At 37.3% G+C, this 26,162-nt stretch overlaps 1 protein-coding gene across 4 annotated transcripts in view; it reads left to right on the plus strand.

The window, feature by feature from the left end:
• LOC136035680 (cysteine protease ATG4D-like) overlaps positions 1-26,162 on the plus strand; it is a 120,963-nt gene that overhangs the window by 31,666 nt on the left and 63,135 nt on the right. For 2 of the 4 annotated variants that reach the window (XM_065717607.1, XM_065717608.1), the window contains exons 5-8: positions 568-751; positions 3,150-3,226; positions 5,626-5,829; positions 12,814-13,100. The exons of the other annotated variants lie outside the window; for them this stretch is intronic. In XM_065717607.1, coding sequence (XP_065573679.1) covers positions 568-751; positions 3,150-3,226; positions 5,626-5,829; positions 12,814-13,085 — 737 coding nt within the window. In that variant the 3' untranslated portion in view covers positions 13,086-13,100. Of the gene's footprint in view, positions 1-567; positions 752-3,149; positions 3,227-5,625; positions 5,830-12,813; positions 13,101-26,162 lie in introns of those variants that run through there. 4 annotated transcript variants of the gene reach the window in all.

Raw genomic sequence — 26,162 nt, forward strand, 5'->3', positions numbered from 1 at the left:
TTGGCTGCTTTGACGGAGCGTTTTTTTGGAGGCAAAAGCATGGCTTGAAGATGCAAAATAGCTTTGATGATAGATATAATAAGGTCAGACTACTTTTTGGGTGTTGTATAGTTGTAAAAATTCTAAGTAAAATCAGAAAGACGGGCCTTTTTCTCCTTGAAATGTTATGATCTAGGTAGATAACATTTACCAGTAGAGAAGATGTTTTTAGGTTTTCCAATTCAGCCATTCCCTGCTTGTTGTGGTTTTAAGTTTTTTGAGGCACTTCAGACCGAAACCACTTTCAGGTAATGATTATGGCTTCAGTTCGACTCCTTGAGCTTTTCTTCATCTATCACATCAGCTTTTTGAATCAGCAAATTACCCTATCTTTTACTGCTACTTCTACTAACAACTCACTGCAGCAACAAGCCACCTGAGGCTAACATATCTAAGGCCAATAATTGCACTTGTTCGTTTTATAATAATAATTTTTACCTAATGAACATAATTTTGAAACTATTTCACTGTGTAGACTGCTTAAGTGTTTCGAGAGTGTGTGTCCCCTTATTTCGTTCTTCTTTTCAGAGTGGAGATGGAATTTTACCATCACTGTTCCTGCTCTTGAATCTCTTCATAGAGGCATTGTATCCTTATTTGGGGATACTGAAGATTGTGTTTTTTCCATTCATAACCTTGTATCCTTTGGAAGAAAAATTGGAAAAGAGCCAGGTGACTGGTTTGGGCCGACTTCTGCAGCTTATGTTCTTCGGTAAGAATCAAGATAATACATAAAAATATTTTTTTTCTCAAAAACCAACAAGTTTGATCTTATTAAAAAAAACTTCTAATCTAATATGAAACAAGAATTTTTTACTAATCCACAGAGTTATGCCTTAGGTTAGTTTATTTTGAACGTTATGGGGGAGGGGAGTCAGCAATAAATCTAAGTTGTGTCTGGAATTGCATCAATTTTGGTTTCTCTATTAAAGTCACTTGGAAAGCTTGCCTGCTTCGCGAAAATTGTATATAGCATGATTTTTCTGATTCACTTCTGTATACTGAATTAAAAAAATAAAATCATTTATAGTGCCTATGATTTGAACGTAATAATATCTTGTCATTTTTTAAGACTGAAATTCCAGTTATCCGAATGAACTAATATCCATAATCATTCTGTAAGTGCTATGGGTGCCCACAAAATTAAAGAAGGTTTTTGAATCTGTGATATTTAAAAGAAAACCATTTTAACAGATAAGAAGAGACGCAATAAGAAAGGGAATATATGCAGCACATAAAATGTCTGCGCAGAAAATGCAGCACAGCACAGAAAATAATCTGTCTATCTCTTGTCCTCAAGAATAAGAAGAATGGTCAAAGTGACTTGAATATTCTTTCTTTCAAATAAATTGATATATAATCGTCGAGCTATAATATTTTCGAAGCAGGGCAATTGATACTTATTTCATTCCTTACGCTCTTAAGTGAGTAATTACTAAAATCAATTGTAATATTTTTTCGTTCAGTTAATGAACTTAACGTCGATATCCGCAGAAATTCAGGTACAGTTATGTTTTGGGTCAGGTCAACTGCATTGAAGTATTTAACCTTGCCCGTCAAGTGTGCATGAATAAGTAAACATTGCCACGACATTAACAACGATTATTACATTACTTTGAAAACATATTTCTATGAAGACCTAGTTGCCATAGGACTTTCTATTGCAGTACACTTGGGTAAAAATGAAAAGTGGAGTTACAAAACTTATTGCTCAACCATTAGTTTGACCGTTACTAGTTCGCTTCCCGTCGATTTCACATTGAAAACGTACCATCCATGTATTTACCAATTTTGGAAAATAACTTCCAAAGAATACGGAAAAACTGGGTAAAAGAAAAATTGGCGTTACAGTTACAAACATGGCGTTAAAAACTGGTGTTACAAACACCGATTAATATAGAAAACCCATTTACAATCACCCACGAACAAGGCTGGTAAAAGAGATGAGAGTGGTTTTAGGCCGGGGGAAAATAGTCCTCTTTTGCGTCTCAAAAATTTTGTATTAATATTCTAAGAAAATATTTTGGTCTTTGGACCAGGTACCCACACTTTTTAGGAGTTTTTATTTTCAATCGGTCTTCCATTTGATACTGCTACCTAGTTTGCTTGGCTGCTTTGACGGAGCGTTTTTTTTGGAGGCAAAAGCATGGCTTGAAGATGCAAAATAGCTTTGATGATAAATTTAATAAAGTGTAATAATATAATAAAGGACTATTTTTAAATAAAAATTGGCGTTACAGTTGGATCACTACTACTAGTATATCATGTAATGCCTACCAAAAGCTTGCCGCAAGCACTATCAGTCCTTTTAGGGGGGTTTCCATCCATAATCATAGCGGGGGATACGATACTACATACCAGTCCTTACCCTTTGAGACCGCTTTGTCTCTAGAGAACTCTTCAATGCCGCATCTTCTCTTCTAGCTGCATCTTCCAAATCCTTGGCAGTGTCTTTTCATGGTCTCCACTTCAGATCTCCTTAGTTCATATTTTAATGCTTTCTCCTCTTTCTTTACATTCCTCTTATTTTCATATGATCTATTACTAGATTATTCTTCTGCAAGCTCCTTCTCTATTAAGAATACAATTTTTTCACCAATATTCCTAGCTCTGTTCCTAATTTTCTTCCCTAAGACATCATCAATAACTTCACAAATTAGTTTCCTAACATTATTCCATCCATCTTCTACATTGTCAAATTTTATATTCTCCAGTTTAGTATTCAACTGTTCCTGAAAAATCTCTCGAATTCTTATCCTGGTGTCTAGCAACGTCATAACTTTCCGGTAGGTAGTTACACTCTAGAAATTTTAGCTTTAAATTAACCCTAGACACTGTTAGATGAGGATTTTCACCGTTTATCTAATCACCTAATTGTTCAACGCGGTGATATAGACCTGGAGCTCTACTTGACTATGCATATTTAGGCTTCGAAACACGGATAGAAAATATTTTGATGGCACTTATACCTGGAGACAATGTGGCACAGGCCCCCGCCGAAATTATCATTTGAGGCTTTAGTATCCATTACTAAATTAACCTTAAACATTAATCATTGCTGTAACTTTAATTACAAGTTTTGCTTTAATTTATTGTTATGTTTATTTTAGGGACGCACTGAATATGGCATCAAATAGTCATGATATTCTAAAGCGTATACGTATCTATGTTGCTCAGGATATGGCAGGTAAAGACTCTGATTAATCTAGTTTACACGCAATAAAATTGTGTTTTTCTTTTACTTCTTGCATAATGAAAAGTTTTAAATGTTTATGATTTCTCGTGGACCATCTGTGTTGAGCCATAAATTTTGCAAGTAATGCCCTCGCTAGTATTAGTACCACAGAGTTTGCCCCACAGTGTCACAGTTCTTTGCCACCAATATTTTATATTTAATATTTTATATTTTATATATATATATATATATATATATATATATATATATATATATATATATATATATATATATATATATATATATATATATATATATATATATATATATATATATATATATATATATATATATATATATATATATATATATATATATATATATATATATATATATATATATATATATATATATATATATATATATATATATATATATATATTGGAGGGAATGCAAGTGACTGTAAAGCCCAAACACTTTCTTCGAGCCATAACTGGGCTGGGGAAAGTAACTAGCAGCGATCGCAGAAAACATAGCTCGCTTTTATTGACCAACGTGTTAAATCAAACACAAAATTAGATCAACTGAAACAACTACGGAGATGAACTCCTGAGACGAACTACAAAGATAAACTCACAAGATGAACACATAAAAAATTTCGGTACACAAAAGAGGATGACTCGCTTTTTTAGCCAACCAGTTTAGGCGCTAGGCAAATGACTCAATGGAACTCTAAGCTAGATTTACAGTATCTATAAATTAAAAATCAGTTAACCAGGATTCAGTTTGCCCGTGCGATGGCCCACAAAGAATATTGATACTAAGCTAATATATTTTTTCTTCAAGAATTAATACAGTTTCCTTACAATTAAAGTGCCATTGAAAGTAGGCTAATCTCCACGAGAAAATTCAAAGGGCAAATAAAATTACCTCATAGGTTAATCTATATGTAAGGAAAAAGGGACATCTATCTGATAGTAAGGGACAGGGGCTCCAATAGATAGAAAAAGGCTAAAATCGTACTGTTCACAGGACAACAGCTATACAAGGACTAAAACAAGCTTCAAATAAGCGCACTCGGAGGTTCTCAAAGAAAACCTCCCACGTGGAGGCGCGTAGCTGTGACCAATTAATCACACTATCTTTGTTACCTGTAGAAGTCACCAGCTGGTTGAACTTTTCAATGGCTAGCTAATTACCAAATTCTTTTAAGATGTCTCTTAATCTCTTAATCAAGAGAGTATATCAACAAGACAAGTGGTAGAAATGAATTAATGATATTTGCCCTCAATCCAAAACTGCAAGCTATTGTCCATAGACAAATCCGTCTATGGACAATATCTTTATTTGTTTCTATGTTACTAGGTATTTACCAAGTGAATATAGCTATCGCAGATTCTGTCGGTCTGTCTGTCGGTCCCGGTTTTGCTAGTTTAGGAACCTCCAAATAAGCTAGGGCGATCAAATTTGGCAGGTGTATCAGAGACCAGACCAGATTAAATTAGAAATAGTCGTTTCCTCGATATGACCATCTGCGGCGGAGTGAGGGGACGGTTAATTCGGAAAAATTAGAAAAATGAGGTATATTTAACTTACGAACGGTGATCGTATCTAAATGAAATTTGGTATTTAGAAGGATACCGTGTCTCAGAACTCTTTTTAAATCCTGATACTCTGGTTCTGATTTTCAGATTAAATCAAGATAAATTTTAGAGTTGTCTTAGAACATCCCTATATATTAATCGAGTTTTCGCGTATATAACATCAGCTCATCTGGAAGATGATCCATAATATCTGTACTGTTAACTGGTCAATCAAATACATACCCAATTTTAATTCGTTCTTCATTCACTAATCGTTCAACATATTCAGATTAACTCCTGTACAATGCCAGTCGTTTGACAAAGGGTCGTGACTCAATTTTTGGATTTTTGCCATATTCTCTACCGCGACCAAAGTTAGCCCAAAACTTCCAAGTAACTGAAAATTTCATTTATTTTTCATACATGGAATATTCAGGAAATATTTTATCTAAAATACTTTTGATGTCCTTTGCAGTTGTAATTTGTCTCGTTAGCGAAACAGTTCTTGTTTCTATCTTTTATTTTTTAATCAATCGATGTTATTTATCCTGTCTCGAAAAATGGTACGGGAAAATGTCAATTTTTTTAAATTATGTCGCTGGGACTATCGTTTTATTTTGGTTGATTTTGATTAAAAGCACCCTAAACAACCTAACGCATTGTTTGTTATGGAATATTGTTGAAATGGATCGTTGGATATTGACAGATTTTTCAAAAACATTGCTTGTAAACTGGTAAAAAATACTAAATGGAGACTAGATTTAATCTTTTTTTTTATCTTTAGGCAGCATAGAAATTAAAAAATATTTTGATAAAACATTTTTCTAGTTGTTCCTTCTGAAGTAGAAAGACTACTACAAAATGAGGACGGATCAAGAAACACCGTTATAGTAATGATCCCCGCCTTACTTGGACTCGAAAGATTTAATCAATCATATGTTCCTTGTCTAAAACAGATATTAGCGATGGAATGTACAATCGGAATTATTGGAGGAAGGCCAAATCATTCCTTGTATTTCACGGGATGGCAAGGTAGGGCTCTATTATACTTTGTTTACTACACAAATTGTTAAGAAGACCAATTCTGATTTACAGTTTTGTGATTTAAGTGCCAAAGCTGTTGATTAGCTTTTAACTCTGTGCTCTTATAAGGATATCCCACAACACAAAAAAAATTATTAGTGCAAAATGGTATCTTCACAATTTACCTGCAAATAACAGACCTTTTTTATGTAGGCCAGTTTATTTAAATGTGTGTCATGAGTTGTAAAATTGCATTAAGATTACAATTTCTTATGGAGAATATGCCAGTGAATTGCCATATCTTAACATCGGCCTATGTAGTAGAGCGTAGGTTCGACTCCAACTGATGCCATTTGCTTTGTAATGAATTTTAATTGTTAGACTAAAGCTTGGTTTGATAGGACTTTGGTAATAGGGTAGAGTAAATTTAGCTCTGGTTGTCGGATTGCACGCTACCTAAAGAAAAAAAATCTCTTATGGCTGAATTGTACGCTTCTGTTTCTGATATACTGCTACTACTAACAACTAACCGTAGCACCATGCCGCCTGAGGCTAATATAGCTACGCCCGCTCCTCCTCCATCCCAATCTGTTCAAAGCCTCCCTCTTTACACTCTCTCAGGAAGTTCCCATTTCCAATAAATCTTCCCTTACGACATTAAAACATTTCCATTAAATCTTCCCTCTCATCCGAGTCGGGAACGACCTGCTTTTCCTTTAGCATTAGATGGTTGGCCGATTAGGATGATTCTTTGGTAATCTGTCATCCTTTATCCACAGAATGTGCCCTAGCCATCCCGACCTTACTCTCATTATAGCCCTAGAAATCTGGATTAAACCACACTTTTCATACAGCCTACTGTTCGAGATACGATCAGTCATTCGGGTACCCAAAACAACCCGTAGGTAATTTCTCTGGAAGACTTCTAGCAAATCTTCTGAAGTCCCACGCTTCAGAACCGTACTTGACCTCTGTCATCAATATTCTAGCATTCTGTCTTCCGACATTCTAATTTTAATTTGCAGACTTATCTACCTATTCTTCCAAATTTTTGTTCAACCATGAAAAAACACCCTGGGCCTTGGCTATTCTACTTTTAACATCTTCGCTAATCCCATCGTCTTTATTAATAATACTGCCTAGGAAAGTGAATCTGTCTTCTTGTTCGATTTTTGTCTTATCAAACATCAAGTTTTGATCTTCACATAATCCCAGCCTTACTTACTTGGTCATCTTAAAATTTAATTGCAAACCTATTTTTGCATCCTGAACTCGGTAAACCACTAAAACTTCGTTCATTTTGCAAATACTTTCATCTAGGATGCTTAAATTATCAGCATACTCTAAACCCAAAAGTTTTATATCCTCATTTTATTCCATGTTCTCCCATTGCCTTTGCTGTGCTCCTTAAGACGAAATCCATCAAAATGATCCATACAAATGGGGATAGAACGCAACCCTGCTTAATTCCTGATTAGTACGACTCCAGCTACTAACCTCATTCACTACCTTAACCGCAGCAATGTGTTCTTGTACATAACACTAGTCACTGCAATGTATTTGTCTGGTATACCATATAACAACTATCAGCTGAATCAAATGCTTGCTCATGGTGTTTGATGACTACGACCCTTCTCAATTATTAACCTAAGAGTGAAAATTTTGTTGACACGTCCTCTACCCTTTCTAAAACTACAATGCTTGTTTTTTAAAACTTTCTCTTCAGCATCCCTTAAGTCTAAAAAGAATCATCATACTGAGTATTTTGCTACCTGCCGGAACCAGGCTTATGCCTCTATATTTACCACTCTCGTTTATCGCCTTTCTTATACAGGGGCTTAATTAGAGTTTTCCTAAGATCACTAGGTACTTTTTTTTCAAAAACTATATTCATAATCTTCATTAACTCGTTTTTAAACTCATAACCCCCTTATTAAGAAAATCATTTGAACCCAGTATCAGCAACTGGGGCCTTATTATTTTTTTAATCTTTTTAGTACTGTCAGTAATTCCTCCTCACGTAATATATCTTCATTTGTTTCCAAAGTGTCACAAAGTTTTTCATTCTTCTCCGTATCTTTTCTGTAATTCTATCACGGATTTGCGTATTCTCAAAATGTTCTTTGTAGCCTAATTCCTATGTTTATGTGGGATAGGTACTTCCGCTTTTTCAAAAATCACATTCTTAATCTTCAGTAATTTATTTCTAAACTCAAAACCACCACATTTAGGAAACTCAATTTATTCCACTATCAGCAACTGGGGCCTTATTATTTTTTAATTTTTTTTAGTACTGTTTCTAATTCTTCCTCACAAAACAAATCTTCTTTCGCATCCAAGTGTCACAAACTTTTTTGTTCTTCTCCATATCCTTTCCTGAAACTCTATCATGGTTTGGTGCATTCTCAAAATGTTCTACCAATGTCTCTTTAATTCTCTCCTTATAAATAATTATGGCCCTATTCCTTCAGGTCGACTATTCCCTCTCAATTTATTAACATGCCAGTACATTATTTTACTATAATGCCATCTGGCTGCATCATCCAGATTTTCGGCAATTTTATCCATGACCTCTGCTTCAAACCTTAGTTCATATCTATCACTCAATAATTCTTGTATCAGGCCCTCCTCCTCTCTATTGAAGCTAAAGCCTTCTCGCTAATATTCCTAGCTGCGTTCTTAACTATCTTCAATAAGACACCATCAACGACTTCACAAACTATTTCCCTGAAATTATTCTGGGCTTTGAACCGGACAGCAAGAAGTCCCTAGGACCTCCAGTTGAACTGAGGCTTTTTGCAATCCTTGGCTCACCTTGGTCATAACATTGTTTTCCCCTCATGGCGATGCATGTGCATCAACAAGTGTCAAAATCCAGCACAGAAAATCTTAAGTGTATTACCTGCGACTCATTATGTATTCATGTCTACAGAAGTTATGCTGCTTCGAGGAGGCAAACCATGATAGATAAATCATATAGGAAGAGGTTTTTCAGCCCACCAAAACAAACCAAACCCACAAGAATTATCCATTAGTCAGAACCCAGTGAAAATGCTGTGTTGTTTACTACGTTATTATTTTCTCGAGAGGCGTCTTATTAGACATTTATTCAAAGAAGTCCTGATTTTCCGAGAAAACTTTTTCTTTTAACTTTTCTTTTCAATCATACTTAACAGTCAGAACACACAGACTGCCTACACTTCATGAAATCTACCGTCTTCTGTTAGGTCTTAGCCCTTATAATACATCGAAGTATTCTCTTCATTTCTGCAAATATTTTACGATTCTCTACTATTCGTTACTTCTATTTTTTACATTCTATCCAACGCTCTATTCCATACTCTGTTCTATTCTTCTGTCCAAATTTTCACTCCTGTGTTCTATACTGTGTTATATACTTTATTATGTGTTATGTTCTTTTCTTTTTTCCTGTGTCGTACTAGCAGCAGAGCCTGTATGGCGACAGGTAAAAAAGGAAGAAAAACTATGAAGTATTCATTTGCAAGGATCAGAAAAGAAATATTTCCCCCCTCCCCCACACACAAAATTTGACAGGCTTTAATACTAGCATGAAATATACGGATTAAAGTTTTTAGAAAAGTAAATAAGTATAATTTTTGAATTTTAAAAATAGCTTATTGAATAACTCTAAACTTCTTCTCTTTAAAAAAATTCCCCGTCAAGGTTTAGTGTTGAGTGTGAATTGAAGTTTGTTCAGTCACCTCCTTCCGTCGTTATCCTCATCCATTGCAATGTTTTCGCTGTAAGATCTAACACTTGGCTTCATATAAAGAAAGGAGATTGTTTCTAATATAAAGAAAGATTAATTTTTTATACTTTAAAGTTAATTTTGACTTCAGTCACATGAGTGAATTATATGACTTGCGATATTCGGGCATCAACATTTTGATACAGTGATTTTTTGACCAGCAAAGGGCCAGTTGAAATATTTCTTTCTGGAGAATTGCCTCCTAAATATCCGTATCTGCATGAAAGCTCATATGCCTTCTAATTTTGTCAGAAAATCAGGTTTGCTTGAGAAATTATCATAGGTAGGGAAGATTATGTAGGAAGTGGGGAATAGTACAAATGTATCTACATATCTACATTATCTATCGTTGTCTGTAGTAAAGAGTCACAAGCTTTCAATATGTTATTCTTTTTTTTTCTTTACAACCACTTCACATGGAACGGGTGGTCGTATAAACTTTGGAAGGGACTTATTTGATTGGAAGTTTGAAGTTCTGTTGCTCTTTGTTTTACGGGGTTTTCTCTGGGTCAAACGGTACAATAACAATTGTGTTCAAAAATTCTGCTCTTAACGTCAGCAAAAAAATGTACTGAGATGGTTTGGAGAGGTTTTCGATTCTTAAAGAAGGGGCAAATATACTTATAATAGATATTGTTGAAGGCCAAATTTTGTTTTTGGTACGCTATTTTCGGTTGTTTAAGATTACTAGTTAACGTTGTGTTTTTTCTTATACTTATATTTTCACTTAAGATTAACGAAAAGCGCCTAAATTGTTTAAGTTGTCACAGGTATTTGGCGACAGTCGATAAAAGTCTAAAGCGGATTTATTCAGTAAAGGATTAGAAAAAACGATTAAACCTATTGCAAGCTTAATCCGTTGTGACTAATCCTTAATCCATTATGTGACTCGTGTAAATTGTGAAAATTAGACGAAATCTTCAGGTTCGGCTTTTGGTTTGCCACTTTCGGTTTTTCAACATTACCTGTTAGCAATTCGTTTTTTCTTATGCTTCTATTTTCGTTTAAAATTAACCAAAAGTGCCTAAATTGTTTTAGTTGTCACAGGCATTTGGCGACAGTAAAACAAGGTCAAAGAGAATTATATGACATACATAAAATGAGTCATGGGTAATGTTCATAAGGAAGAGGCCTACTTATACCTGTGTTTGTAGCTGGATTAGACGTCACCTGCCTCACCTGTAAGGTTCCTACGCGTCCTTGAATACCTTGAAAATGAAAGAGCTATTTTCAAGTCATGGAAAACACCTAGAAAAGGAAAAAAATACAATTTTCTGAAAACGTTTCAGTTTTCCTGGAAAGTAATCTTCCCTCCCTGTGGATGATCGCAAACGGGTTATACATTTAACGCATTATATCTGTTACTTTTAGCATCTTTGTCATCGTAATGACAATAACTGGGCATGCAATAATAATGTTTGAGAAACTCCTCAGATTCTTTCGGATGCAGCATAGTATGCGAAAAACCTTGCTCAGTATAAAATATTTTCAGGGCATGCAAATGCAAACCTCAGTGAAGAATTCCAAGAATTTTCTTACAGTTGCAGGCTTGACGAATTTATGTTAGATTCATTAGTGGCAGAGCAGAGTATGTAGTGCTGTGGGACATAATAAAATGACTCCTAACTCTGTCTCATGGACAAGCAGCAGTGGATATGCTAGTAGAAAACTTAATGGAAAGGAGGCTGATAACACTTTTTCTAGTCTAAGAAGCAATTTCTAAGCTTGTAGTCTACGAAATCCTGCCAAAAGACTTAATGCAACACTGCAAAGGAGCAGGAATGAGGTATATCCAATATCTTGAGGACGAAAAAAAAGAATAAAAAGCAAACTGAAAATGAGAAGAAAGGAAAGGAGCACCACAAAGAGCTAGAAAATGTCATAGCAAAACAGAGAAGAATGATGAAAAGTAGTGAGAAGAAGCAGAGAGGCAGACGAAATGGCAATGAAAGCAGAAAAATAGGATTTCACTTTATTGTCCAATGATTTTCGTAAAAGTGAAGCCTAGCAAAGGGATGCACTACAAGCTCTATCAGAAACACTAGAAGATTTCTAGGAGTGTCAAGAGCCAGGGATAGCTGAGGTATGTTTTAGAGGAACATTTTAATTTAAATGACATTGCTCTGTCTTATACTGAACTTTTTGTACTGCAAGATAAGATTGAAGCATGATATTTGTATTTTTTGTTTTATCGTGAAATCCATTTTCACCATAAGAATGCAAGCATCAGATGCATAAGTCTACCGTAAGTAAGCAGATAAACTATTTGAAATTTTTCTGGTTGAACATGAAATATTTTGTGAAAAGGAAAAGAGAGAAGGAAGGAGATAAGTAAACATTAATAAATCTGTTTGAATATAAGGTAGAAAATAACACTTATCCAAAGTTTGGATATACGATATATACCATTATTTTACCCTAATATGTCAGATTATTTTACTTCAAATCCATGTCTTATTAGGCTCAACTGATTTTGCATTTAAATACTTTTAGCTTTACGAAAGGTATATCTTTTTTAGCAAAACAACTGTTACAAAGATGTGATAAATCCAAGTAATCTAGAAGGCAGTTCTGTGTGTTAGATTCCTTAAAAGGAATGCTGCATAGTCTTGAAAACAAAAACTTGGTTCTTGCTTCTTCAATGTAGTGAGAGACACTGAAGTCTATTGGAAGAACATAACAACCCTGTTATTTCAGTGTGTTGGAGAACACAGCAATCCTGTTGTTTCGGTGTATTGAAAAAACAGAAGCTTGAAAGGCCGTCGATCTTCATCTTTTGTATCGCTGGAATGATAAAACTACATTGCTTACATGAAGATAATCAGCGTGAACAATGCTAACATTTAAGAGTGGGTCAATAAATAGTATTTCGAATATGGATAAATCCTTTTATAAGACATTGAAAAAATAATAAAAAATATGCTGGATATTTCGATCATATGTGGTGATTGTCATTAACAGAAACACAGTATTTCTGCTGGAGACGATCACTGCACTTGTAATAGAAATATCTAATAAAACGATTAGTCCCTATTCGAACTGTTATTTATCTTCATAGAAAGGCAGTATGGTCTTCGATATTATCTAAGACTGGGTCCATTTCTGTCAACTTGCTATGATTGTTAGTCCTTCAAAACTTTCTATTTATATTGTTATTTATTGTTTATTTATTTGTTTTATCATTTGTTTTTGCTGTCCTTCAATTAATTTTGAATTCATTTTAGATGATAGTCTGATATATTTTGATCCTCATTTTTGCCAACCTGCTGTGGATGTTCATACCCCAGATTTTCCACTAGAATCGTTTCATTGTAGGATTCCAAAGAAGATGCCATTTCGTCGTATTGATCCGTCCATGTGCTTGGGATTTCGTTTCAACAGTTTTAACGAATTCCAAGGTTTTAAGGAATTAGTAGAACGGGTACGTGATTTTTCTATAATCAGTAAACATTATAATTTGACAAACTGCCATATCCAAAAAAAGGTAAAAAGGTAGGATGCAGCACTAGACCCTTAAGGTCCGAACCGGCGGTGGTGATCTCCGTCTCAAGGCCCTTCAGCCAGGAAGTGCAATGGAGGATGATACGCAGGACTGATATTCCAAACGCAGGATTGTATATGAAAACGTATATGAAATTCGTTCCCTTAAGCTACTACCTATAAAATCTGTATATTGTGAAATGCTCGATTGCCTTCAGTTTTCAGATACCCGTTTTATAGCGTTACGTGGTTTGTTTACAGAACCGAAGATTAGTGATTTACTTGGAGCTACGGCCACATATCAATACTATATATAAATAAAAAAAAAGTAACAATGTTCATTAAAAATATTTTCCACTACCCTAATACTAATAAACTGCCCTTTCTCCCTGCGTACTCCCGGAAGGAAAGTCATTATTGTTCAGGCTTGCAATGGCGTTAGTATGAACTATTCACGACTTTTCTGAACAAGTTCTGGAACTACAAAGAGCACTGTAGGGCGTCTTTCATAAGGGGGAACTCTTCGAGGGAATTAAGTCTAGTAAACGACATAGTATTGCACTTCACTGTGATTAACGTGATTTAACGTTCTGGGTTTTGTTTGTTTTGATGGATCGAATAAACTCTACCTAGCTATGTTACCTTTTATGGGCTGTCTCTCTATTGTAGTATTGTACTTGTGGACATGGGTATATAGCTATTCTGGGGTAATAGGTTGAATCTTTAGAAGGTCACTAGAACTTCAGATTACGAAACCAATGAGCCATCTCCGAAGTTTATACGTTCACCCTTTCTATATATGCCTTATATGCCCCCAGAGCATAACTGGCAACTCTCGCCCTGAGGGCTGTGGGGGGGTTGTCATCCTCAAAGACATAATTTTCGGACCTTTCAATTATGTTGAAAAAAAAATGGCTATCCCAAAAATGTTATTTTATGTGTTTTGGGAAATGGTGTGCGCGGGAGGGGGGTTAGCTGCCCTCCCATCACTTTCGAATATTAAAAGGGCCCTGGAATTTTCAATTTCCAATCGAATGAGCCCTTTTCGAAGTTTCTACGACAGCAAATGGCCATCTCAGGTGTGGAGGGACCCACCTCCGATCACTCTGAACCTTAAAAAGAGCACTAGAACTTATGATTACCAATCCAATTTGCCCCCTACAAAGGTTATACGATCACCCTTTCTACATATACCTTATATGCCTCAAGGTCATATAACTTACAACACTTGCCCTGAGGGCTGTGATGGGTTTTCATCCTCAGAGACATAATCTGAGATTCAATAATTACGTTAAACAAAATGGCTATCTGAAATTTTTACTGGATGTGTTTGGGGAAATGGAGGGCCTGGGAGGGGGTTAGTTGCCCTCTCATCACTTTCAACTATTAAAAAGGGACTGGCTCATTCAATTTCCAACCGAATGAGCTGTTTTCGAAGTTTTTGTGACAATAAATGAATGTCTGCCCTCTCAGATATTGAGTCTTTATAATTGAGTCAGATATTTATGTCTTTATAAATGAATAAAGACAGATTTTTAGGTAAGAAGTATCTGAGCGACCTTCTCCATTTCCTAGTATAGGTCTTTCTCTCTGGGTATTTCCACCAGCGCCATCTTTTTTCTCATATAGATTGGCATGACTTGTATTTAAATAATTTCATATAGCACCATCTTTGTTGCCATATCATTAAGGTGCACCTGATTTTAACGGGAACAGGCAGAAGAGGGGAAGGAACCCTCCACAAACGCCGTACTGCACCTGCCAGTATTCAGTTACCCGCAAGTTGAGGGAAATATGTGAGGAGGTCCTTACACTTCCCTTGTTCTTTTGTGATTTTGGATTTACTTGCGTGATTTGTCGGTGATGGCAATTTATCGGTATATATATTCGCCAGGACTCAACTTCGTTGAAACATGCTTAAGGCATCAGGATATTACGAAAGATTCAGTAATCAGCACTGGTGTCAAGTTCATTACTCGTGAGCAAATTCGTGAAGCCGTGATGAGCTGAATAATATTGTGAATACATATAATGAAAATTTTTAGAAAGAAAGAAGGTCTTAAATTGGCCGTAATGTGATGTTCAGCAATATGTATGATATGAAAACTCTACTCAAGAATAGTGAATTTAAAATCAAGTTTAGGATATGGAAAATCTCTGAAATCCACCGTATCCAGCAGGATAGGATCCCACCCATGTCAGTCCACATAATTGAGTGTGTCATAAAGCTAGAAATAATGATTGACCAGTGCAAAGCTGCTCTACCGCAGACTTCCGAATGGCCCCCACTCCTGGTACCTGTAAAACCACTCAATCCCGTGTTCATTAGTGGTCTAGAACCGGAAAAGACTTAGTCTTGTTCTAATCGAAAACAGTTTATCGGGGAGTCTGGCCTAGTGGCGTATATCAAAATGGACTCTGGTTAAGCCCTAAGAGAGTCGTTATCTAAGATGCCTGACATTAAAGTGAAATACCAGAGAGAAAACTTCATGGCTGTTGCAAAATCCGTCCGACCAGGTACTACCCAAGAAGAGATAATAGCAGGTAACCCCCCTTTCACAGAAGCTAAAAGATATGACACTTCACAGACAGTTCGACTTGTTTTTGTAGATGCTTCGTCACGTGATAGGCATATGCAGCAAGATATCTATGTTGAATACATTCATTTCAAAGTAACGACGTTCAGAGAAATCCCGAAAAGGTGCTGCAGGTGCCAGTCTTTCGAACATCTGGCTCTTCAGCAATCAACCCTACTGCCCCGTTGTGCAGGGCCCCATGAACTGACAAAGGAAACACATTGTGAATCGAACAGTGTCAAGTGTATCCTCTGTCTCAACGGGAAGAACAATCACCCAAGCTTTAGCCTGATCCGCCCAGCCGTTACAAAAGCCATGAACAAAGCGTGTCAATCCCAGAAATGAACAATCCATAGGTCTTTTGCCGAAACATATACGGACACAACGCTGAGAAAATAGGCTACCTTAATGGAATTTAATACGATTATAATGAAATTCGTGTGCAAGAGCACCTACTTACCGAGGACAATTTTGCTTTGTCCTCTCCTTTCCACGCAAATCGGTTTTCATACATGAAGCAAAACAACAACTTACGGGTGGAAGACCTAGCGGTGGCACTGCTATTATAGTCGATGGTCAGATCCCCTGTAAGCTATACGACTCATGCGACTTCTACACTTCTGTGGAATTTGTTGAACCAAGCAACTTTTTCCTCATCAATGCATATCTTCCAACAAACCTGAATAGCGATCGTTCTCAGAAACGCTATGCCGAAGCGCGTAGCCGTTTAAGCAGACTCTTGTGTAGAATCGGCAACAGACGCTTTTTGATTTGTGGAGACTTACAGTGCAACCCCTGCTTATCTGGTAAACTAAAATACATCCTTCTATCAGCACTCCCTGATGGGATATCCTTTCGCGACAAAGATCACCAGTTTACATTTATACACAATAGTGGCTCTACGAGTAATATTGAACATGTGATAACAAACTTTCAATTCATGAAAAATATAAGCGTTGACTCCGACCATACCTGTAGCTACCATTTACGTTCTATCTTTTAGTGTCACTTTTCAATCTACTGCCAACCACGCAATCAAAGAACACTTTATCAAAACTGAGTGGGAAAAAATTGACACGGTACTGTACCAACATACTTTTTACGAAATTTTGAGAAAAGTTAAAGTGCCCTACCAGCTACTAGTGGACACAGTGTCCAAGATTCAGTCGCTTTAAACATATATTGTGAAGAAATTTGCCACGCCATAAAAACCGCAGAAAAGCTAACCGTACCCTGTCGTAACGTCCGTTTTGGTTCTCAAACAAGCAAAAAACCGTGCCAAGTTGTAGTACAATATCTGAAATGAATCCGATAAGCCTGGATCTAGAGTGATCTCTCAACTATTTCGGAGCATAAAGAAGGACCACCTAAATCTAACAGAAAAACTGAAAAGCGAAAAAGCTGATAAGATTTCAGAGCGAGCCTTAAAAACCCAAAAGTGATATGGAAGTTCTTCAAGAGATCCCAGACCAGTGTAAACACGTGTTCACCTGACATTCCGGAAGAGAAGTGGTTAAAGACTATTAAAGTACAAAATCAAGACTATTAAAAGTACAAAATACCTTTGTGATATTCTAATCAGCTGCAGCAAAAAAGAGTTTATAAATCAAGACGCGGAAAGGCACCTGGTCTCGATGGTATTTGTCCGAACAACCTAAGGCATGGCATAGTATGACATCCAGATGTGTGTCGATTGCGGTATGGTCCCCTGCTCATTTTGTGCTTATGTTCTGTTTAATATCCCCCAAAAAAGGGCAAAATCAAAATTAGTCTACAGGATATAGACCAATTACCGTTTCAAGTGTTCTCAGTAAAGTCTTCGAGCTACTTCTCCTTCCAGAAATTTCGGGGAAGTGTAGACTAGATCTACCGATAGATTAATTCTACCGAAACCTGAGTTGCGCGTTTATACATAAGTTTTTTAAGAAAGCTATTGACAAGCCCCACAGAATGGGATCCTCCTTCTTTATGTGCAGCATAGACATCTCAAATGCATTCGATTCAAATGTACAGTCTCAAGTGTTCCTGAAATTACTCGAGTGTGGTGTGAATACTCATGTCGTAGTACTTTTATCTTTCTGGTATTCAAGTAGTTTTGTGAAAGTTAAACTGACAGGGGGTCACCTGAGCAGACCGATTAGACTTGTTCGAGGTCTTCGTCAAGGATCTGTATTCAACCCATTCTGTTTAATACCTTGACATTTGGAATAACAAAATGCTTTCGTATGCAGACGACCTGCTGATGTTAAGCTGCAACCTTACTTCTTTACAAGAAAACATTGACCACCTAATAACTAGCTACAAAAGTATCGGTCTAAGGGTCAAAGCACTAAAGACGGAGTCTGTGAAATTTTGTCCTTCGGCAAGCAAGCAGCTAAACAGTAGACCTACATATGTGACAGTTGAACAGATGAAAATTTTCCATGAACAGATGAAAGTACCTGGAAATAACTTAAAGTCATTATGTCAGAAGTTTTCGTTTACTAATAATCGAGAAAATTACCTAGAGTATTTGTTTAAGTTACGGGAAGCTTGTCTCTCTGAAATTTAGCATAAACAGGAAGATTCTTGCAAAGCTTTGTGCAGCGGCTAATCTCCCTCACCTGGTTTAGAGTAAAACTCCGATCTGTATACCACAAATAAAAGTTTTTGCTTCGATACCCACTGTGCGAGAGAAACACATTCGTTCTAAGATCTCAAAATCTTGTGGACACAATTGTCGTTGTGCCGTCTACTGAAATAAGTGAAGAAAAAAGGCGTTCGAAACATTGTTCGACTTTTTGCCTGATCTATGAGTGCGAATGAAGAAATTATTACTTAATTAATTACTTAATACTTAATACACTTAATACTTAATTATTACTTAAAGACAAGTACATCAAAATGGTTCATATAAATGGGGATAGAACACAATCCTGCTTAACCCCTAATTTAATACAAAAACAGGTACTAATCTCATTTCCTACCATGACCTCAGCAGTGTTATTCTCGTACACAGCATTAATAGCTTTTATGTATTTGTCTGCTTAAGACCTTTGCTTAAGTTCTTCTGTCTGCTGATTCGAACGCTTACTCATTATCTATGAAACTGAGGGTTAAAAGTGTTTGATCCTTTATCCTTCCTAAGACTTGGCTGTTCTTCTCGTAAGACTTTGTCTACAGTATTTCTAAGTCTAAAAAGTATCATCATACTTTTACTACCTACAGAAACCCTCTATAATGATATACCCTCTATAACTATAATGCCTCTATAATTATAACAGTCACTCTTATCACCTTTCTTATCCAGGGATTTGATTAAGGTTTTTCTAAAATTTGCTAGGTGCTTCCCCCTTTTCAAAGATCATATTCCTTTTTTTCCTGTAACTTATTTCTAACCTCATAGCTACCATATTTGAGAAACTCATTTACCACATTATCAGCATGTGTGGCCTTAGTATTTTTTTTTAAATCCTTTTTGTAGTGTCACTGATTGTTCCTCAGAAAATCAATTTTTTTTCACGTCGTAGTTATTCAACTTTTTCATTTCCCTCTGTATCTTTTCCTTTAACTCTAGTTTCCCATATTTTCAAAATATTCCGAATTTTGTTTAATTTTAAATACTCCGCCAGACTAGGACCGGTCACTACCAAACCAAAGGCATAGCCAAGACTTCACGCGTTGTTTAGCTTTTTTCACTCCAAGGATTACGTTCTACAACGACTTTCTGGTGGCGATTCTAACAGGCTCAACAGGAACTGAGGCTGAAGGAACAGACTTCAAACAATGCACGAGTCGGTATTAGTAACAATTTACATCAATCTTTGCTGTCGTTAACCTCACTGAGGTTTGTAAAAGGTGAAAAGGCACTTTCAGGCTTGACAACAGCGAGGAAAAAACATAGAAATAAACTTCGGACTTCACTTGCTTCCAATTTGGCTTATTATGGATTAGAAGAACGGTCATAAGCAAGCAGAGAAGCCGACTCCATTTTATGGGCAGCGCAATAGTACTGCCTAAGTAAAGAGCGATGTGGGCATAATCTTTTTTTAGACCAGGGCACTTCGTATCGAAGGAGATGTCGCAGAAACTTCAAAAAGGGTACATTCGATCGGGAATTGAAATGGTTAGTACCGTTTTAAATAGTTGAAATTGATTGGAGGGCAGCTAACCCCCTTCCCGCGCCCACCATTTCCCCAAACACATTCAATCAAAATTTTGAGATAGCCATTTTGTTCAACATAGTTGAAATTATGTCTTTGAGGATGGCAACCCTCCTCACCCCAGCGGCCCTCAGGACAAGGGTTGTAAGTTATGCCCTGGGGGCATATTGGATTGGTAATCAAGGTTTTTAGTGCCTTCTTTAAGATTCAGAGTGATCAGAGGTGGATACCCCCCACACCTCGTATTTTTCCTGAAATGTATCTGATACAAATTTTGAGATGACCATTGGTTGTCGTTTTAAAAAGGCTCATTCAATTGGTAATTGAAAGAGCTAGTGCCCATTTCAATAGTCGAAAGTTATTGGAGGAAAACTAACCCCCTCTGGAAATTATGTATTTAAGGATGACAACCTTCCTACAGCACTCAGTGCAAGGGTTGTAAGCTATGCCCTGAGGGCAAATAAGGTTTATATAGAAATGGTGATCGTATAAACTTCACAGGGGCCCTGTTCGATTTATAATCAGAAGTTGGATGCCTCCCCCCTCCCCATTACATATTTTCCCGAAATGCATCTGATAGAAATTTGAGATTTCCTTTTGTTGTCTTTGAAACTTTGACAAGAGCTCGTTTGATTGGAAATTGACAGGGCCACTGCCATTTTTAATAGTCAAAAGTGATTGGGGGACAACTAACTCCCCTCTTACGTCCACAATTTCCCCAAACTCATCCAATCTTAATTTTTAGATAGCCATTTTGTCAAACATAATTAAAAGGTCCGAAAATTTAGTCTTTGAGGATGGCAACACCTCCTCCTCCCGAACCCTCAGGGGAAGGGTTGCAAGTTATGCCATGGGGGCATATAAGGCATACATAGAAAGGGGGATCGTATAAAATTTGGAAGGGGCTCATTAGATCACTAATCCGACCACTAAGTTCTAGTGCCCTTTATAAAAATGATAATAATAATTATAATTTTATTTTTGCCTGGCTCATACAAAAAAAAAAGAGAAAAGCGAAGTAAAGCAAAAGAAGAGAAGGAAAAAAAGAACACTCATCATCAAAGAACAAAATCAAGTAATAATTTCTTCATTCGCACTCATAGATCAGGCGAAAAGTCGAACAATGTTTCGAACGCCTTTTTTCTTCACTTATTTCAGTAGACGGCACAACGACAGTTGTGTCCACAAGATTTTGAGATCTTAGAACGAATGTGTTTCTCTCGCAGAGTGGGTATCGAAGCAAAAACTTTTATTTGTGGTATACAGATCGAAGTTTTACTCTAAACCAGGTGAGGGAGATTAGCCGCTGCACAAAGCTTTGCAAGAATCTTCCTGTTTATGCTAAATTTCAGAGAGACAAGCTTCCCGTAACTTAAACGAATACTCTTGGTAATTTTTTCGATTATTAATAAACGAGTACTTCTGACATAATGACTAAGTTATTTCCAGGTATTTTCACCTGTTCATGGAAAATTTTCATCTGTTCAACTGTCACATCTGGTCTACTGTTTAGCTGCTTGCTTGCCGAAGGACAAAATTTCACAGACTCCGTCTTTAGTGCGTTGACCCTTAGACCGATACTTTTGAAGCTAGTTATTAGGTGGTCAATGTTTTCTTGTAAAGAAGTAAGGTTGCAGCTTAACATCAGCAGGTCGTCTGCATACGAAAGCATTTTGTTATTCCAAATGTCAAGGTATTAAACAGAATGGGTTTAATACAGATCCTTGACGAAGACCTCGAACAAGTCTAATCGGTCTGCTCAGGTGACCCCCTGTCAGTTTAACTTTCACAAAACTACTTGAGTACCAGAAAGATAAAGTACTATGACATGAGTATTCATACCAAACTCGAGTAATTTCAGGAATACCTGAGACTGCACACCTGAATCGAATGCATTTGAGATGTCTACGCTGCACATAAAGAAGGAGGATCCCATTCTGTGGGGCTTGTCAATAGCTTTCTTTAAAAACTTATGTACAAATGAGCAACTCGGGTTTCGGTCGAATCCAGATCTAATATACACTTCCCCGAGATTTCTGGAAGGAGAAGTAGCTCGAAGACTTTACTGAAAACAGTTGGAACGGTAATTGGTCTATATCCTGTACATTAATTTTGATTTTGCCCTTTTCTGGGGGATATTAAACAGAACACAAGCACAAAATGAGCAGGGAACCATACCGCAATCGACACACATCTGGATGTCATACTATGCCTTGCCTTAGTTTGTCCGGACAAATACCATCGAGACCAGGTGCCTTTCCGCGTCTTGATTTATAAACTCTTTTTTGCTGCAGCTGATTAGAATATCACAAAGGTATTTTGTACTTTTAATAGTCTTGATTTTGTACTTTAATAGTCTTTAAACACTTCTCTTCCGGAATGTCAGGTGAACACGTGTTTACACTGGTCTGGGATCTCTTGAAGAACTTACATATCACTTTTGGGTTTTTAAGGCTCGCTCTGAAATCTTATCAGCTTTTTCGCTTTTCAGTTTTTCTGTTAGATTTAGGTGGTCCTTCTTCGTGCTCCGAAATAGTTGAGAGATCACTCTAGATCCGGGCTTATCGGATTCATTTCAGATATTGTACTACAACTTAGCACGGTTTTTTGCTTGTTTGACCACGGGACACTTGTCCCAACCTGGTTTTGAGAACCAAAACGGACGTTACGACAGGGTACGGCTAGCTTTTCTGCGGTTTTTATGGCGTGGCAAATTTCTTCACATTATATGTTTAAAGCGACTGAATCTTGGACACTGTGTCCACTAGTAGCTTGTAGGACACTTTAACTTTTCTCAAAATTTCGTCAAAAGTATGTTGATACAGTGCCGTGTCAATTTTTTCCCACTCAGTTTTGATAAAGTGTTCTTTGATTGCGTGGTTGGCAGTAGATTGAAAAGTGACACTAAAAGATAGAACGTAAATGGTAGCTACAGGTATGGTCGGAGTCAACGCTTATATTTTTCATGAATTGAAAGTTTGTTATCACATGTTCAATATTACTCGTAGAGCCACTATTGTGTATATATGTAAACTGGTGATCTTTGTTGCGAAAGGATATCCCATCAGGGAGTGCTGATAGAAGGATGTCTTTTAGTTTACCAGGTAAGCAGGGGTTGCACTGCAAGTCTCCACAAATCAAAAAGCGTCTGTTGCCGATTCTACACAAGAGTCTGCTTAAACGGCTACGCGCTTCGGCATAGCGTTTCTGAGAACGATCGTTATTCAGGTTTGTTGGAAGATATGCATTGATGAGGAAAAAGTTGCTTGGTTCAAGAAGTTCCACAGAAGTGTAGAAGTCGCATGAGTCTTACAGCTTACAGGGTATCTGACCATCGACTATAATAGCAGTGCCGCCACTAGGTCTTCCACCCGTAAGTTGTTGTTTTGCTTCATGTATGAAAACCGATTTGCGTGGAAAGGACTGGACAAAGCAAAATTGTCCTCGGTAAGTAGGTGCTCTTGCACACGAATTTCATTAGAATCGTATTAAATTCCATTAAGGCAGCCTATTTTCACAGCTTTGTGTCCGTATATGTTTCGGCAAAAGACCTGTGGATTGTTCATTTCTGGGGTTGACACGTTTTGTTCATGGCTTTTGTAACGGCTGGGCAGATCAGGCTATAGCTTGGGTGATTGTTCTTCCCGTTGAGACAGTGGATACACTTGACACTGTTCGATTGACAATGTGTTTCCTTTGTCGATTCATGGGGCCCTGCACAACGGGGCAGTAGGGTTGATTGCTGCAGTCTCGAGCCAGATGTTCGAAAGACTGGCAGCTGCAGCACCTTTTCGGGATTTCTCTGAACGTCGTTACTTTGAAATGAATGTAATCAACATAGATACCTTGCTGCATAGGCCTATCACGTGACGAAGCATCTGCAAAAACAAGTCGAACTGTCTGTGAAGTTTCATATCTTTTAGCTTCTGTGAAAGGGGGGTTACCTGCTATTATCTCTTCTGGGGTAGTACCTTGTGGGACGGATTTTGCAACAGCTATGAAGTTTTCTCTCTGGCATTTCATTTTAATGTCAGGCATCTTAGATAACGACTCTCTTAGGGCTTAACCAGAGTCCATTTTGATATATGTCACTAGGCCAGACTCCCCGATAAACTGTTTTTGATTAGAACAAGACTCAGTCTTTTCCGGTTCTAGACCACTAATGAACACGGGATTGAGTAGTTTTACAGGTACCAGGAATGGGGGCCATTCGGAAGTCTGCGGTAGAGCAGCTTTGCGCTGGTCAATCATTATTCCTTATGACACACTCATTTATGTGGACTGTCATGGGTGGGATCCTATCCTGCTGGATACGGTGGATTTCAGAGATTTTCCATATCCTAAACTTGATTTTAAATTCACTATTCTTGAGTAGAGTTTTCATATGTTGAACATCACATTACGGCCAATTTAAGACCTTCTTTCTAAAAATTTTCATTATATGTATTCACAATATTATTGTGATGTGATGTACAGCTCATCACGGCTTCGCAAATTTGCTCACGAGTTATGAACTTGACACCAGAGCTGATTATTGAATCTTTCGTAATATCCTGATGCCTTAAGTATGTTTCAACGAAGTTTAGTCCTGGCGAATATATATACCGATAAATTGCCATCACCGACAAATCACGCAAGTAAATTCAAAATCACAAAAGAACAAGGGAGGTGTAAGGACCTCCTCACATATTTCTCTCAACTTGCGGGTAACTGAATACTGGCAGGTGCAGTACGGCGTTTGTGGAGGGTTCCTTCCCCTCTTCTGCATGTTCCCAGTAAAATCAGGTGCACCTTAATGATATGGCAACAAAGATGGTGCTATATGAAATTATTTAAATACAAGTCGTGCCAATCTATATGAGAAAAAAGATGGCGCTGGTGGAAATACCCAGAGAGAAAGACCTATACTAGGAAATGGAGAAGGTCGCCCAGATACTTTTTACCTAAAAATCTGTCTTTATTCATTTATAAAGACATAAATATCTGACTCAATTATAAAGACTCAATATCTGAGAGGGCAGACATTCATTTATTGTCACAAAAATTTCGAAAACAGCTCATTCGGTTGGAAATTGAATGAGCCAGTCCCTTTTTAATAGTTGAAAGTGATGAGAGGACAACTAACCATCTCCCAGGCCCTCCATTTCCCCGAACACATCCAATAAAAAATTCAGATAGCCATTTTGTTTAACGTAATCGAAGGTCTGGAAATTATGTCTCTGAGGACGAAAACCCATCACAGCCCTCAGGGCAAGTGTTGTAAGTTATATGACCTTGAGGCATATAAGGTATATGTAGAAAGGGTGATCGTATAACCTTTGTAGGGGGCATATTGGATTGGTAATCATAAGTTCTAGTGCTCTTTTTAAGGTTCAGAGTGATCGGAGGGGGGTCCCCCCACAGCTGAGATGGCTATTTGCTGTCGTAGAAACTTCGAAAAGGGCTCATTCGATTGGAAATTGAAAAGGCCAGGACCCTTTTAATAATCGAAGTGATGGGAGGGCAGCTAACCCCCCTCCCGCGCACACTATTTCCCAAAACACATAAAATAAAATTTTTGGGATAGCCATTTTTTTTCAACGTAATTGAAAGGTCCGAAAATTATGTGTTTGAGGATGACAACCCCCCACAGCCTTCAGGGCAAGAGTTGCCAATCATGCTCTGGGGGCATATAAGGCATATATAGAAAGGGTGAACGTATAAACTTCGGAGATGGCTCATTGGTTTCGTTATCTGAAGTTCTAGTGACCTTCTAAAGATTCAGAGTGATCGAAGGGTGGATATCACCCGCCACACCTCGTATTTTCCTGAAGTGCATCTGATAGAAATTTTAAGATGGCCATTTGTTGTCGTAGAAACTTGGAAAACATATAATTCAGTTGGAAGTTGAAAGGGCCAGTGTCCTTTTTAATAGTCTAAAGGGATTGGAGGGCAACTAACCCCTACCCTCGCCCACCATTACCCCAAACACATCCAATCAAAATTTTGAGATAGCCATTTCGTTCAACGTAATTGAAAGGACCGGAAATTGTGTCTTTTAGGATGACACCCCCCACAGCCCTCAGGGCAAGTCCAGTTATGCCCTGGGGTCATATAAGGTATATATAGAAAGAGTGATTGGATAAACTTTGGAGGGGGATCGTTGCATTGGTACTCAGAAGTTCTTTTGCCTTTTTTAAGGTTCATAATGATCGAAGAATAGAAATTTTAAGATGGTCTTTTGCTTTTGTAGAAACTTCGAAAAAGACTCATTCGATTGGAATTTGAAAGGGCTAGTGCCCTTTTTATTCGCCAAAAGTGTGCTGAGGGCAACAAGCCCCCCCCCCACCCAATGTCCATCGATTCCCAAAACACAACCAATCAAAATTTTGGGAT

Source organism: Artemia franciscana, chromosome 14 (genome assembly GCF_032884065.1).
Source record: "Artemia franciscana chromosome 14, ASM3288406v1, whole genome shotgun sequence".
Classification (NCBI taxonomy): Eukaryota; Metazoa; Arthropoda; class Branchiopoda; order Anostraca; family Artemiidae; genus Artemia; species Artemia franciscana.